Source organism: Cebidichthys violaceus, unplaced genomic scaffold (assembly GCF_023349555.1).
Source record: "Cebidichthys violaceus isolate CVI_PGR_0920_01 unplaced genomic scaffold, fCebVio1.0.p SCAF_23, whole genome shotgun sequence".
Classification (NCBI taxonomy): domain Eukaryota; kingdom Metazoa; phylum Chordata; class Actinopteri; order Perciformes; family Stichaeidae; genus Cebidichthys; species Cebidichthys violaceus.
In genome coordinates, this window is record NW_027176406.1 from 2,831,903 (window position 1) to 2,847,854 (window position 15,952).

General features: G+C 42.9%; 1 protein-coding gene across 3 annotated transcripts; it reads right to left on the bottom strand.

Moving 5' to 3' along the window:
- Positions 1–2,356: 2,356 nt before the first annotated feature.
- atp6v0a1a (ATPase H+ transporting V0 subunit a1a) lies at positions 2,357–14,948 on the bottom strand. Of its 3 annotated transcripts, none has more exons than XM_068718348.1 (22): positions 14,827–14,948; positions 13,494–13,666; positions 12,783–12,861; positions 12,542–12,639; positions 12,258–12,386; positions 11,470–11,552; positions 10,798–10,924; positions 10,624–10,706; positions 10,432–10,525; positions 8,880–9,092; positions 8,362–8,512; positions 7,943–8,082; positions 7,658–7,824; positions 7,478–7,568; positions 7,104–7,222; positions 6,790–7,006; positions 6,582–6,689; positions 6,392–6,499; positions 5,681–5,698; positions 5,095–5,212; positions 4,786–4,957; positions 2,357–3,444 (listed from the first exon to the last, which is right to left on the bottom strand). In XM_068718348.1, the coding sequence occupies exons 2-22, from the start codon at positions 13,608–13,610 to the stop codon at positions 3,351–3,353; spliced, it is 2,526 nt and encodes an 841-aa protein (XP_068574449.1). In that variant the 5' UTR covers positions 13,611–13,666; positions 14,827–14,948; the 3' UTR covers positions 2,357–3,350. The 3 variants fall into 3 exon arrangements, with proteins under 3 accessions (XP_068574449.1, XP_068574448.1, XP_068574451.1); XM_068718347.1 differs by having other exon boundaries at positions 5,681–5,725; XM_068718350.1 differs by lacking the exon at positions 5,681–5,698.
- Positions 14,949–15,952: the final 1,004 nt, after the last annotated feature.

The window sequence follows — 15,952 nt, forward strand, 5'->3', positions numbered from 1 at the left end:
GCGTAAGTACAGGTTTAAAGGGACACTAGCATATATATAGACGCAGTAGTAGTCTCTTTTTTTGAGTGTGTGCAAAATGTCACATATTTAATGTATGTTCTGAAGGTAAAATTTGTCTTCTGCACAAACAAACATTTTTGACATTACTTTTAAGTTGACTGGATGCTGGGAAAGGTGGGTCCCTGTAAACCACTGAAAAGTCACATTGGTTTCATTAACCTCATACGCCTGTATTTGTCTGTTTGTGTATAAAACACTGGGTTGATTGTGGAAAGTCATTTTAAACTGAACTAGCATGGGGAAAGTGAACCTTTCTTTGATCAACATTTTCATAGTCTTGTGAATGCTTTAAGGTGATATTTATTATTAATTTGTGATTATTAACTTATTGGACAGAAATTACTTTCTGTTTGTTCTAAGCTTGTTATTGAAAAAGGACTTAATGTCACACAATATTAATGATTTCCTCCATAACAGGAGTACTGTGGCACGAGATGTGAGCGGCTCTAAAAATGTTTTCATTCGTTTGTCTGGAATCTAACACTGCTTGAAAATGCGTGTGTGGGTGGAAAACAGTTGAGAAGAGAACATCAATATTATTCCACAACGCCAGAATGCACAGTACCTTGGAAAGAGGGGGAAAAATCATTATCATAAGTCCATTATCCCACAGAGAGGTTTGTGTCACACAGCGAATCCCAATTTCATGCAGATTGATGACATGTTCAATGGTTTGTGTTCTTCAGGCTGCAGAGACTCTGAAACACACAGCATTGTTATTTAACACTCAATAAAGTATGGGTTGTTGTTTGCAGTATTTCTGTACATAACAACATTACAGTGATATTTCTGGATAATTAGTCACCATTGGTGTAGCTGTTTCTAACGTTGTCTAACATCCCAGACCCGTTTCTCAGTGCCTGGATCATGAGGACACTGAGGCCTACAGCACGAGAACAGCTGCAAAAGCATCTCTGTTATCCCAAAGAAAAAAAATCTACTTTAACATTACGAGAAACACAACATTCCTTGGGACAGTTTTCTGCCAAACTAAAGTGCGCTTAATGTTTGCCTTAGATAAAGGAGCAAAATAATAAGCTCAGTCTCGTTGGGGTTCATGCTTTGAAACTGCGGAGTAAAAGTCCCGGGAAGTGTAAACACGACAGGATTTCTTGGGCTGTTATGAAAGCTTGCTCTCACCCTTGGTTATACATGACACGCTGGGAAATATCAAATTAAATGAGCTTGTCCAAAAAAAAAAGTTAGATAAATAAAGAGCTCTATTATTACTTTGGGCTGTTGTGGCTAATAGCCGCGAACCCCCTCGAAAAAAATATGTCAGATAGAGAACATGATGTTCCTCATCCCAGAGAGGCTCAAGGTTTTAATAGTGAGGTCTCCCAAAGTGCCGTCAGAGATGCTGTTTTAGACCTTTATGAAAGCCTTCTCTTATATGTTACACTTTTATTTTTTCATAGGCAGAATCACAGTGGTGAAAAGTATCAAAGTATATTTACTCAAATATACTCAAGTATAATTTTGAGGGGCATTTACATGAATATGTCTATTTACTGCTACTTTAAATATGATAGATTCAAAAAACATTCTTTTGATGCCAGTTTTTTGTATTTTTACTTTGAATGTATTACTTTTACTAGAGTATTTCTGCACTGTGGTATTGCTACTTTTACTTAGATCTGAGTACTTCTTTCCCCACTACTAAAATATGAATACGTAAATTGGTTTAAAGCTGAAAGCTGTGAAGTTTCCTGCCGCTTTTTGACGAGACTGAGAAAGTCAAACCCTTTCAACATGGGTGGAGACACAAGTGGATACGTCTGTTTGGACTCATTATAACATGATTGCCTGTAGACGGCTAGACTGAACGAATCCAGTCGATAAAACAATGATAAGCGACATGTTAAAGAAAAGGCCCATTGTGCACAAAATACAGAACTGTAAATCAAATTACAAGTGCCCTTATGAGTAGTTTCCTATTCGTCTGCCAAATAAATGGCCAGGATCATGTTTCTGGCACAAAGTTCAGCAGGTACTCAAGATATATTCATCTGTCCCAGACAATGGTCGGTGCTTTTATTACAACTTCTAACATACAGGGGGAAAAACACAACACTCAGTTCTCACGGGCCACTGCAACTGCAGAGCCTGTTCAATAGCACCACCATGAGGAGTGATGACGCATTGAAATCCTACTGTCCCTGAAGCCACCATGTAGGGAGCCCAGGGTGATTGAAACAGACAATAATTTGCTGAACCACGGTACAATATTGATGTACTTTTTTTACTGTGGCAGATTGATAAGAGAAAATTACACAAGAGGAAAACCAAAACTTAATCCAGCTCTTTCAAATTTATTGACACAGAGATGAACAATTAATGTGGTTGGAAAATGATTGAGGATTGAGTATTATTTTGAAAGTGTCTGCTGTTTTTACGCCCATCTAAGTGCCACAATAACGTTTTAAGCTTTAACATACAAATGAAAATCAGCACACTGTTGCTACAGAACGTCCGTCTATGGAACCCCCTTCATCCTCACCGTGTAGATTGATAGAGAACACATCACTTAACACACAGGACATTTATGGCAATGTTAACGTGCTACGCAGAATTTAACATCAGTTGTTCTCCACCTTTAAAGCACTGACTGACATCCTGATTTAAGTGTCATTGTATTCCCTTTGGACCTTTACAGCTGGGGTGTGAGGTCAGAGCGCAATGTGGTAGAGGTGTCAATGCTTTGTGCAGAACAATGCCAATGCAGAGAGACAGAGAGAGACAACGTTGATACAACAATGTGGAGAGGACAGACAGGAAAGTTGTAAACAGTAAAGTGACAGAAGTGTCTGTCACTTTACTCTGAATAAGCGCCAATCAACATAATCAGTCAAGACACTTGCACAAAACACCTCATTTATGATGGTACTGCTACACTGCCACAAAGGGGAACAAAATACAGATTTTATAAAGGAAAGATTTGCATAAATAATAAACTAAATAAAACAGAGGTAAAACAAATTGACTTCACTAAGACAAGACACACAACAGATTATGCTATTTTTCTGAGGAATGAATGAATGAATAGTAATTTGTGAGTAGATAGAAAACATATGGCAGTCTGACAGATGATCTTGTGGAGTGTAACTCATGGAAACTGCATTGACACACACACACAGACACAGACACACACACACACAGACACAGACACACACAGACACAGAGACAGACACACACACACACACACACACACACCAAATCACTATTCTTCAACTTCACACCGATTCTCAAGAGATGAGCGGCATCAATTAAAGAAGAGGAGCAGTCCCATCTCATTCCTCAAACCTCCCATCCAGGATGCTTTCGAAGGTGAAGGGGAGGAACTTGAAGCCCTGGCCAATGTAAAACTTGTTTTGGAACTCCACCCTGGAAAGGAAATAAAAAAAAAAAATCCAATCAAAGCAACACAATGACCAGGAAGCCTCTCACACACCAACACAGGCCCGTTAGTGGTGATGGCGGTCAGGTCGGGTAATGCTGAGCGGAGCAGTGACCCCTGCTCTTCATTCCACGGTCCTGTCTACGTCCCTGCTGTCTGGACCCGGTCCCAGGGTCAGACACATAAGCCTCTTCCCCCTCTGGAAAATGATCAGGCTCCATTTCTAAAAAGGCCAGCGCTAAGTGACGGCTGGATGACCTTTAAACCGAGCAGCCAGGAATACCTGCCGTTCCATAGTCTGGTCTGGTGTAGGAGAGGAGACGAGGACGGGAAAGTCGTAAAGGTATTACTGTACATAAGCTTCTGCAGTCAGGAACAATCCAAACTGGTGCTATTTATAGTGTTAAACAATTCCTAAAGAGTATTTAGACTTGAAGGTAGGTATATATCTATATCTATATCTATATATATATATATATATATATATATATCTATATATATAAAATACCAAAAACTGACTTTTATTCTTCAATAAAATAGTATATTAGTGTTAACATCTCTAGACAGGTGAGCAATTTAAAAGGGTAAACTTCACTTTTCTCCACCTCTACTTTGGCAAACATGTGACATTACATAGTCACATGATGTCCTCATGCAGTCACTGGGAATAAAATATTTGGACTGGTGTTACATATTAGCTTCCCCACATTCCAAACTGCACCTTATTGCCTCTGAAGGGCCATTCAGTGAAAGCTGAGTCACCAAGCATTCCGGAGGATAATCATCCAAAGGATAATTATAGTGAAGAGTGGCGGTAACACAGGCACGCTCTGTAAATGTGCAAGCGGATTATAAAGCCAGGATGACATTCAGCAAAGTCTGACAAAAGATATGGGGACAACAAAAGGCTCATCTGTGCAAAGAGTCATTGACCGTTCTGCTGCCACACATAAGACGCAGTGAAAAATGGAAAGCACAACACTGGCCGGAGCCAGACATGTTCCAGGCCACCGGCCAGCATAGAGAGCAGGCGACGGGAAACTGCAATTGGTGAACTTCACTTGTTGACATGTATTCAACTTGACTTTTCTTTTTATTTTATTAACTTTTTTCAAAATACATGCTTGTCATCTACGCTGGATTTACATGTTAAGTACAAACTGTGACCCTTGAACTATTTGTAATGCAGAGAAGAAGAAGCAGGTCCGTCTGCTTTGGCTGAAGTTGTCACAAACAGAAGCAGCGGCCTCGCATCCCTTTCCCGTTCACCTGCGGATGGCTCTGTAGAGCTGTAGTTTATGAATAGACAAAAACAATACTCAACTCACCAGTGCAGTCGCAGTGCATGCAGGAAGGCTGACAAGCCCTCCATTATGAGAAGAATTGCAACTGTGAGAATGGCGAAGAAGAAAAAGACGATGGCCAGAACGAAGAACCCTCCGAAGCCGCCGATAGAAAAGCCGATGTGCATCACCATGGTCCACAGCACTTCTGACAACTCTGTGCGTGGGATGGAGAGAGCACACACAGACGTCAGCGCCGTGATGAACTTGAGAGTGCAAGCCTTGCTTCTCTTAAACGTGTACATCATTGTGTAAATCTGTATTCAAACCTGGACATTCAAAAGTGTGACTTACGTGCGTGAGCCAGGCTGAGGGCCCAAAGCCTCAGATAGGAGGCCGTGTTGGAGATACAGCCCAGGCAGTACTCTATGGTGTGGATGGCCTGATGGACCGCCACGTCCCCAAAGTTAAACTGCAGGATAGATATGGAACATCAAAAACGAAAATCTCTAGAGAACAACATCTCTGCAAACAGGTCCTGAGGTCCACGCAGGAGGAGTCTGCTTCATTGTGTGTGCATGATCATACAGCTAAAAATGATAGGAGAGCTCTTTGCCACGGTAGATAAGCAAAGCCTCTTAAAATCAGAAGAGACACCCGTCGTCTTTGGACCCTGTGGACCCAAAAGTATCAGCTGCCCTGCTGATCCCTCATGCATATCACCATTGAAACACTGGCCCCCTGTTTGAGGCGTCCCTGCAACCCACGTTTCAGACAAGTGTCTCCCGGAACACACCGACTAACACACACAGCTAAGAGCAGCAGGCAATGGTTGACAGCGTACGCAGGTGACAAAGCGAGGGGCAGAAAGAGACAGAATTGCTAGACATGCACTTTGACGGGGGGGGGGGGGTGTTTGTAGCGTGAGCTCCTGTCCTACCTCTTCCTCCTCGCCAGCCTTGACAGCAGGTGACAAAAGGCAACGCTTGGTTATTAACGGCACGCACGCACACACACACACACACACACACACACACACACACACACACAGGTTGGAAGACAGACGAGACACACACCAGTGTAACAGAAAAGTGAGAGAAGAAATCAGTTACTCACTCAAAAAGAAAAGAGGGTCAACTTTACAGGATGACAACACATTTTAGAATCAAACTAGGGGCGGGTCCAGTTCCGCACAGAAAGTTTACGGGTCGCGTTAAAAAGTCTCCAGGATCTACGACAGGCAACCCAACTGGTCTGATTTTCACAAAAAGTTGAATTAGTCTGAATATTCCACAAGCAAACTACATAAATAAGATATAAATAAATAAATTGAAAAAAAAAAAAAAAAAATTCTCAATAGCATTTCCTTTGATCTTAAAGTGACAGTGTGGCGCCTGTTAAACCCGTTTGCCAAACCAGACCTTCATCCATAATTGATGTCTTTCATTGCCACACTGGAAGTGGAAACATGAGGTATCGGTTTCCGTTTCAAACTGGAGCGACTGAATTATTCAAAAGATGTGAGGAGATCCTATAACCTGTGTACCACCACCCCTCCCCCCACCCCTCTCTCACCAAACGCCTGGGTTGCCATTTCTCTAGTTCTGTGAGAAAGAGGGAGAAAATGGCATCAGGTGGAAGACAGCGTTACCTCAGGCTCCTCCTCAGAGTGCTGGGAGAGCTGGTCATGCTGGATGATTTCAGCCTCGTCGTCAGTGGGCCCGTTGCCCACCCGGATCCCACCAAAGTTATCGGTGCCCTGACATAGAAGATAAGTAGAATAATAAGATTATAATTGAGATGCAATGTGTTATTTCAGGTCACACCGCTGACCATCTTACCAGGTTTTTCCGCCACAAATGCTGTCTCCGCAGAACCAGAGTTTTCACTATTAACATACAGGGAACGCACGCCAGGGCGATTACCACCAAGAGTGATTGTATGGCCATCTGCATGGAGGAGAGAGAAAGAAAAGCAGGACAATTGACTTGCAGGAATTCATCTCAGAACAAAAAGGATGGATGGGTGTAACGAACAGGTGTGTCTGACCTGTCCTCTGTAGAGAGGTTTGTTGCTGGGGTCGTTGTAGTTGAAGAGGAACATGTTAATGAAGGCGATGAGGAGACTGGGAGCGTCCTTGGATATGCTTGCGTCGTACGAGAGCCACTTATAGAAGATCAGAATGACAAGGTAGCCAAACAGACTGGCCATGAAGACGATCTCTGGGATGAATCCCAAGTAGATATTCAGCGGCTTCTTGAAATACCTGCAGAGAACCACCACCATTTTTGTTTGCATTATTGTCAACGGTGAAAAAATAAATACAAGAATTTTAAGCACAAATGTTGGACGAAAACTCTCACAGGTGGTTGAAGAGACCGAGAGAGACTCCAAACAGCATGTGGATGACTCCCAGGATGACGGACATCTTCATCTTGAACGAGTTCAGGAATGTCAGCTTGTTGGTGGCAATGTTCCATATCTGAGAGACAATATGGTCAAAGATGGTGAGTGTTCAAGAACCAACCTGTTCATTGTGAGAGGCGTTCTCCATTTAACAAAATCCAATTACAATAAACCTAATTATAGAAGGAAGCTAATGTTAATGCCACCATTATTTGTTGTCAACAAGCCATTACTGATGATTCATTTCTGGACAGATACATAATCATTTGGACATGGCTTGAAAGCATGTAAAGTAACAACAACCAACAGATTACAAAGGAAAGATATTCACCGGATCGATGCCGATGGGGTACGGCCCCTTGAACACTCCGTCTATTGTCGGGTCCAACTGCAAAACTTTATTGCCTTGCAGCGTTTCGAACCTGAACAGGATGAGAGCGCCGGTCACTTTTGTGTCTTGAACTACCGCACACACAGCTACAGCAGCACGCCGGGTCACAACGGCACTTACGTCCAGTTGGCCCCCAGCCGAGCGTCGAACATGGGCCTGACGCTCCAGCCGGAGCCGAACACGTTGAGCGACTTGGAGAAGCAGTCGTTGTAGATGATCCCGGTGTAGACGGAGAAGACTCCCATCAGCAGGATGATGTAGCGGCCCGCGAACACCATGCTGAACATCTGCCACAAAAACCATCAAGGAGAGATAAGTAGGTTTCTATGAAAAGAAACTCGACACAGCTGGATTACCAGTGAGGATGGTGTAGGGCTGATAGGATGGCCGTGACGGGATCCATACCTCGTTGTCGTTCTTCTGGGCCGTCAGCCGGCTCTCCCTCAGCACAAGGTACAGGGCAGCACAGGTCATGAGCACCCCGTGGCCCAGGTCACCAAACATGACCGCGAACAGGAAGGGGAAGGTGATGATGGTGTATGGCGCTGGAGACAGGGAGGTATGGAGGCAGGCATCACATGAAGGGGGGGGGGGCAGGTGAAACAACACAAGAGTGACACGATAAATGGCAATGATGACAGGTGACGAGGCAGCGTAGGCAGCATGCCTTTTAAGTTGCGTTTAATACCTCAGGCAGCTGGGTAAACAGACTTTTAAATGGAAAAACTGCCTTGACAGATACATGACGGCGCTGACAGGTAATGACAGACAGAGGTCCGATGTTTAGGGACGCACAGAGAAAAAGGTGAGACACGTGCCCTTACCTGGGTTAATCTCACGGTAGTTGCCGATTCCATAGGCGTCCACAATGTTTTGGAAGCCCGAGGTGAACTTGTTTGTCTTGTTATAGGTAGGTGGGGTCTGCTTACTCTGCATCCTATTGAGGATGGAAGGCACAGTGGAGCCGCTCTTCTCCTAAAGCGCAGAACACAGTGACATGCAACACAGGATTACGACACACGCTCGGTTTTCCTGAACTACAAGTACACTGCAACCAAAACTTGCATGACGTGTATGCCGTCACCATGGCCAGTTGGGATTGCGCAGCTGAATAAATACACCACAGTTGTCACAGTGAATAGCTTGTATTTGAGTACACACAAAAGCTTGAGTATACTGAAAACACCCCGCTGACATAGTTCAGACCTTTGTGTTTCTGCTGCATTCAATACACGACCAGGTGAACTTGAACTACTTTCTAAGAATAGAAAGGGAGGCCTTGTCTGACTGCGTCGTCAGATCTGAACTAAATGGAGAGTACTTTCCTTAAACATTAACTCACCGTGCCCCTGCGCAGAGCAAACTGGATGGAGTCCATGTCAGAGACGGGACACCACACCTCAGCGATCAGACACTTCTGAGTGACGTCGATGTTGCAGAGGTTGAGGGTGTGGTAGATGGCCTTCATCTTCCTCACCTTGATGAACCACACTCTGACCGTCTTGGCGGCAGCTTGCAGAACCCTCTGCCTGTGATCCTCGGTCTGGTTCAGCACCTTCGGAGGGAGGCAAGAGTAGAGGTGGCCGTTGGTCCGGATGAAGTCTTGTGTATATATGAAGTGTTATTTGTCTGTTATCTGTCTCATGTTGTTTGTCTGTCGCTGTTATTGCTGCCTAAAAATAGTCTCATTGAGGCTTTTCTGGTTAATACAAAAATGAAATCTGCGGAAAGAGCAACAACATCTTTACAATTCAGTTGGTGCCAAAAATGTAATTTCTCATCCGTAAATCCATCTATGCAAAGTCACAGCTATGTGAAGAATAATGTCCATCAGAAAAGGCTGCTAAACATAGCATACATTCATCATACATTCCCATTTAATGGTGTGTTAAGAGAGCAGTAAGTCACATGTTAAAGAGCTACAGGCTGCTTTTCCCGAAAGAGATATAGGATATTCCCAGGTATGCTGCTGTATGACTCACACTTAAAGCCGAGTCCCATGATCAGCAAATAGCAGGATATCTAAGCTGTGCACTCTCACAGCCCCGCCTGCTGTCGAGAGGCTTAACGGCCCACCCATAGCCGACTGCTGTCCGAACAGTATTCCTCATCATCCATGCCAGTCTGTCATTCAGCCCTCATGCCCACGTAGCGACCAGCAAAACAAAACGCCACGATCCACATTCCCCCGGACTGTGAAGCCGTGAGACTGTCTGTGACATGTGAGAGATTCACTTCTAACAGCCTGCAGTGAGTACAACAAATGTGATCTCTGTGATATGTGGGTTGTGATGTGTGACATGATGTAAAACACCCATATGGGCAGACGTATCATCATCGCATGGCAAATATACAAGAGGGTTAAATTTGCAAAGCTAAAGGAAGGAGGATGTGATGATTTCTAAAGTCGTGTCATACCTGTATTAAAAAGAACCTGGAGTGAAGCAGATTCTATCAACGCGATTGGCAAATTTACAATAATATCTGTCATTAGTGACAAGAGCAGTTCTGATTGCCTTCCACTTTCTCGAGCATGACTTATATCAGCGGCTGGTGAAGCAAACAAAGCTAACTTGTAGGACCACATCCTGCCGTGTACATGAATTCTATGAGCTGTCACTTGTGCAACCTGAATGAAAATGTATGTCTTGTAAATCTGGCTTAGAGCCAAGACAAGAGAATTAACGGTTAAGCGTGAATGTGTTCGATGCCTTGTGAAATTTCCTTTACAGACGCTTTCCAGTGGATTTCTAAAAAAACTCTTTTGCTGATGAGGCGGAAACAAAGAAGAGAGAAGTAACTGATTCAAGTGCATTTCTCTTTTTTTTCTGTGTTAAATGAGTCAACATTGTGTAGCTGTTTTCCCTGCCAGTGTTTTTTTTTGTTTTTTTTACCATTTGCAGGTCATCAATGCGTGCGTTCACCCCCGCTAGCATCTCTTTCCTCTCCTGGGGCGTTTCTGGACACGGGTACAGGGTTGCTCTGAACCTGAAGACGGACAAAAAAGAAGCACCTATAAAAAAAAATGATCCGTTGGCCGAGAACACTTCCTAAAAAATTGTGCCCAACATTGGCGAGTCACGTACCCCTCACAGATCTTCTTGACCCGATTCTTGAGCTGGTCTCCCTGGAAGAAGATGATGAAGACCGACTTGTGGACCTGGTCGCTCTGTGGGAACATCAGGACTTAATTAATCACTGAAACCGGCGTTAACGTCCGACCCACTTTCACAAGACATCGGTGGTGAGACAGTACTGACCGTAGTCGGGTCCTCCAGAGGATCTTCAATGTCCGCCTGCCTCAGGAACACGTTTCCTCTGCAAACTCTCCACAGCATCCTCTCAAATGTGGGAATACGTTCCCTGCTAATGACTCCAGCCACAAATCTATGACAGATAGAAAGCTTCTGTCACAGTTGAAGTACAGAAAAATCATAATTCTCAAATGCTAACTGCAATGTCTCCCACTTTATTTCTATATTTCATATACCGTACATAGATCCTTTCTTATGTTTTAAAGCCTAGGTCATTGCTTCTGCTTGAACATCTGGAATAGGACTTATGTGAATGATAAGCAACCCTAATTACTTGCTCAACAAAAGATAAAAACAAAACAAAACAAAAAAATTCTTCTGCAAGTGCTTTTCTTACAGTGAGAGCAGACTGTTGAGGCCTGTGTCATGTAGTTGGTCATGTATTGTGCGTCTATTCTTCGGCTCCGTCTTAAGGAAGAGCTGCTCACAGTGATAACACGGACTGAAATGTGTACACTTTAAGAAATCACATCTGTGAATGTGGATTGCGAGTAGATTTAAGGGACCCGTGTTGCCTGACTAAGCTGGGCAGCCTGAGCCGGTGTGTGGGAGGTGATTGGTTAGAATGGAAATCTCCCAGTGAAGCTTAATCCTTTTGAATGAGGGAAGCAGACTCACCCCAGTCTGAGCGGAGCTATTCGGTGGGGCTCATTGGGGTCCAAGAGGGTGTTGGACTCGTCCAGTAAACTGGGATCCTCCATCTGCATGAGAGTCGGTTCATTTTCACATGAATGTTGAGATTTGAACAGGAGAACGACAGAGAGCCAGGGCCAGTGTTTGTTTTCAGCATAGACAGTGACTTTCTCCAGTTAATCAATAAACAGATGTGTTTTCAGCTCAATGATTCACCTCAATTAAAGCCCACAACAACTTGTAAAAGATGACTTAGCGATGTGTGTCAACGCAGTTTTGCATGTGAAGGCAATCAAGTGGAATTGATGTTGGGCAAAGGTGGGCAGGCGAGGCTTTGCTCCGGAAAATGATTTTAAAAAAGTATTTTACAGCAGTGGAATTACAGCTTATTAACTAATGTGACTGGTGAGTGTAAATGAGCCAAGACCATGTGAGCAACTGTAAACAATCACGAGTGAAAGAGCTTCTGCCAGATCAAGCAGCAGCAATAAACGCTCCAGTGTGTGTGTGTGTGTGTGTGTGTGTGTGTGTGTGTGTGTGTTCGTGTTCATAGCAGACAGCTTTTCAGCAGAATCTGAATTACACTAAAGCAAACCAGAAGTGGCTGCCTTTAGACTAAAACATTAGTAAGTTGTGGTTTTCAATCAATACATATTAAATATTCCAAAGATGTATTTGGGGGTTTTAGATGTTATAACAGTGGCGATTAACAATTATAAAAAAATAAAAGCACAACTTTTTTTACAGGGCCTACGTGCACAAGTCAAGCTGACCTCGTCAAAGAACTGCTGCGTGCGACGCAGGATGTGCTTGAGCTCGGTCAGCTCCAGGAAGTTCTTCTTCAGAGCTTCTTGGTTGGTGTTTATTTCCTTCAGCTCATTCTCAAGCTTCTCAAATGTGGCCTGTGTTGAGACATAGAGAGGGGTCAGCAGAAACACACACACACACACACACACACACACACACACACACACACACACACACACACACACACACACACACACACACACACACACACACACACACACACACACACAGAGAGACAGAGATCGATCACCTCCAGGTCGATCATGTCTCTTGGGAAAGGGACTTCTGGGTTCTCTCCTGTGTCAACTATCGGGATGTTGGCCTTCTTTATTTCTTTCTCCACAAATCCTGGAAGAAAAAAGTAACAAGGCATACAGGGTGGAAATTAAAATTCTTAAAAAGTCTTGTGTGTGTAAAGAAGCATTTATTTCCACACAGGGCTCCTGTAATGGCAGAGGCAGCTTTGGCATGACGTTAGTGAGCTCACTTACTCAGTTTGCGATCCATCTCCTCACATCGTCGTACTTCATTGACAAACTTCCGTTGGAACACATTCACATCAGGATTGAGCTGCACAAAAAAAAAAAAAAAAAAAGACATAAGTGACGGTCAAGCACCAGAACATGATGTTTACAAAGACTTTGCTTGAAATAATGAGCATCAGTAACATCTGTAAAAACAGAATGGGTGCAAAACCAACAACACACACTTACATCAGCAACCTAAGCTGCTCCAATATCAATTATTGAATGATGTGCTCAAATTCTGCATAGTTATCCATTGACTAAACTATCAATAATATATTCTTTTATAAAGTGTAAAACTCCTTTTCTACATCATCATTTAAAAAAAATGGTATTGTTTAAAACTGGTGGAGGACGTATAATCTGATGACATTGTTAAGATGCCACTGTCGGTGCACAGACCTGCTCTGTTCCAGCCCATCCTATCTATCCATCTAGCCCATCTAGCACAAAGCTTCCCTCGGGGTTCGTCAGGAATGGGCTTTCTCATGTGTGGAATGAGTGGGTCAGCTGTGAGCACATGATGAACACGACGCTGAAGGCATGCACTTGCTCAGCAGCGTCACTGATGGGGTCATTTTTTACATTTTTTTTAACTCACCACGACAAATGACTTTAAGCATGAAAACGGCAGATAATAAAGCAATTCAGAGGACAGCAGCGCAACAGTTGACTTACGTCACGGAACTGCACCATCCCGATCTCTCCCAGCTCGCTGACGCAGCAGTAGGCGGCCTCTGACTGGAGGAAGAGCTGAGCCAGCGTCATCTCTTCACTTCTGAAGAGTTCCCCCATGTTGCTGAAGGATGGGAGCACTCGGCACCCTTAGAACCAAACGGGACCTCTGGAAACTGAACATTGATTTACGGGCAATTAGTCGGCGAGACGTAGCGATCGGAGAAGATCCACATTCAACACTTTTCTCTGCATGGCACCCTGGTGTCAAGACCACTAATGAGGGAGGCCTACGTCAGCTCTGTGTTAGTTTAGCACAAGTGTGACAAAAAGAGAGAAAAAATAAATCAGCTTGCCCCTCGTGCTGATCTCATGATAGGTGAAGGAATGTTGTTACACTCAAAGTGAACCATTGCAATTAAGGGATATATAATTTGATATATAATTTCCATTGTGAAGGCAAGTTAAAGATTAATAGACAGTCAATTTAGAATGCTGTTTCTGTAATATTTAACACTATGGGTGAAGGTTTTCTTAGACTTATTGAGCTAACCAGCACAGCGTCGTACTGTAGAACCACCTCACAGGGCTTATCTGTGGATTACAAGGTATCACGTGACCAGGAGCTCCAGTAAGCCTCAATTCTCACACTGCCTCGAAGCAAAGGGCACATCAACTGGTTTAACGTTAACACAGCAAAACGGGTTGAAATAACATGAAACCTCACAAAACTAACGATTCTCAGCTAAGACTATTCGCATTTATCTCATCGATTAACAAATCGGGTATAAAACCCTTTTTGTAACTAGTTTAGCGACGTTAACCTGACCAGTCAAAGCTGATGTCCAACAGTTAGTTACAGTTAATGGCTAACCAACATTAACACGACACTGTCACAGCTAGCAGGGCACCGATCCAACAACGTAACATCACATGATGCAACAACGTAGCATAGACACTCAATCACACACTAACTAACGTTAATTAGCGTCAACGGTATTTAACGTTAGCAAAGAGAATAGTAGCTAGTTGACGGGTGCTAGTCAGATTAGCAAGCATTAGTTAAAGTGCAACATAAGAACACGATGACATTATACAACAGAAAGGTAACAACAGGGGTTACTTATTCTGACATCATGTTGTCAGTTATCTCATTCACATTACTGTTAACCTGCTTCAGTTTGGACTGTAAAGAGTGTGTGGGGCTAAGAAGAGAGCTAACGCTAACTTAGCGCACCTGTTGATCAATATTTGACTTAGCCCACAATAACAACATCAACGCAGGAGGAGTTTTAATAATTAAGTTGCCGTTCAAATAAACAACAGTATGACTTACTGTTAAAGTGGAGCTTCAGTCTCTCCCCTCCTTGGTTTCCTTCCTGGTTTCCTGTGCTGTTTGTTGTGGACTGGTGGTGGTCGGTACTTCACAGATGACAGGTCCTCTTCTTCTTCTTCTTCTTCTTCTTCTTCTTCTTCTGTCTTTGAGGTTTCACAGCAGTTGACTGCCTTAACGCCTCGTTACTGCCCCCTAGTGGACATAGCATTGCTCAACGTTTGGATGGTACTTTGCGCATAAATATAACATTTTAAATTGCACTACCCTACTATAATAATCAGACTATAATCAAACCTAAAAAAATAAAAAATTTGAAAACGCAAATTTAAAATGATAATTTAAAATTGTAAAGATGAAATTGAAAATGGGAATAGAAATATGAAAAGGGAATCAGAATTGAATATTGAAATGCATAAATGGAAGAACTTACATTATATATATATATATATATATATATATATATATATATATATATATATATATATATATATATATATATATATATATATACACATATGCATGTAGATTTTTTTATTTAATTTTTTGCACTTTTTGCATTTGGCAATTAAAATGTTTTTATGGCATTTACCATTTGCCATTGGGCTACGGCTCAGAGAAAACTAATGGACAGCAGGGGGCGCTGTTACTGCCATAGAGCACAATAAGTCGTGGTTTGCAGCGCAGTATGTACGGATAGGAAACCATGAGGAAAACCACTTTTGCAGTTATTGGCAGCATTTGTTTGTAGGTAGTCAATAATAATGGCAGCATCAAGAAGCATACTGCGGGCTGTCTCTTTCAGATTTATTTGGAATAACACTGGTGAAAATATAAACAACACCAGACTTAAACGGCTCAAAGAAGTGGTGGTTAACGTGATGACATGGAGAGTGTTGACTACGTCGCTCTCATTAGTTGAGTGTAGCAGGTGGCTAACTTATTGGATAAATACAGTAGCCGCACGGCGTCACAGGAAGTCAATTTCAATCGAATTATTTTAAATTGACGATAACTTGTTTTTTAACACAACAACTATGCATAACCTTGACAGCAGTTGACATTATGCTAGCTAGTTGTAGCTCACTGAGTTGTGGTTCAACACTTTTCTGGATAAGGCCTTCCCATC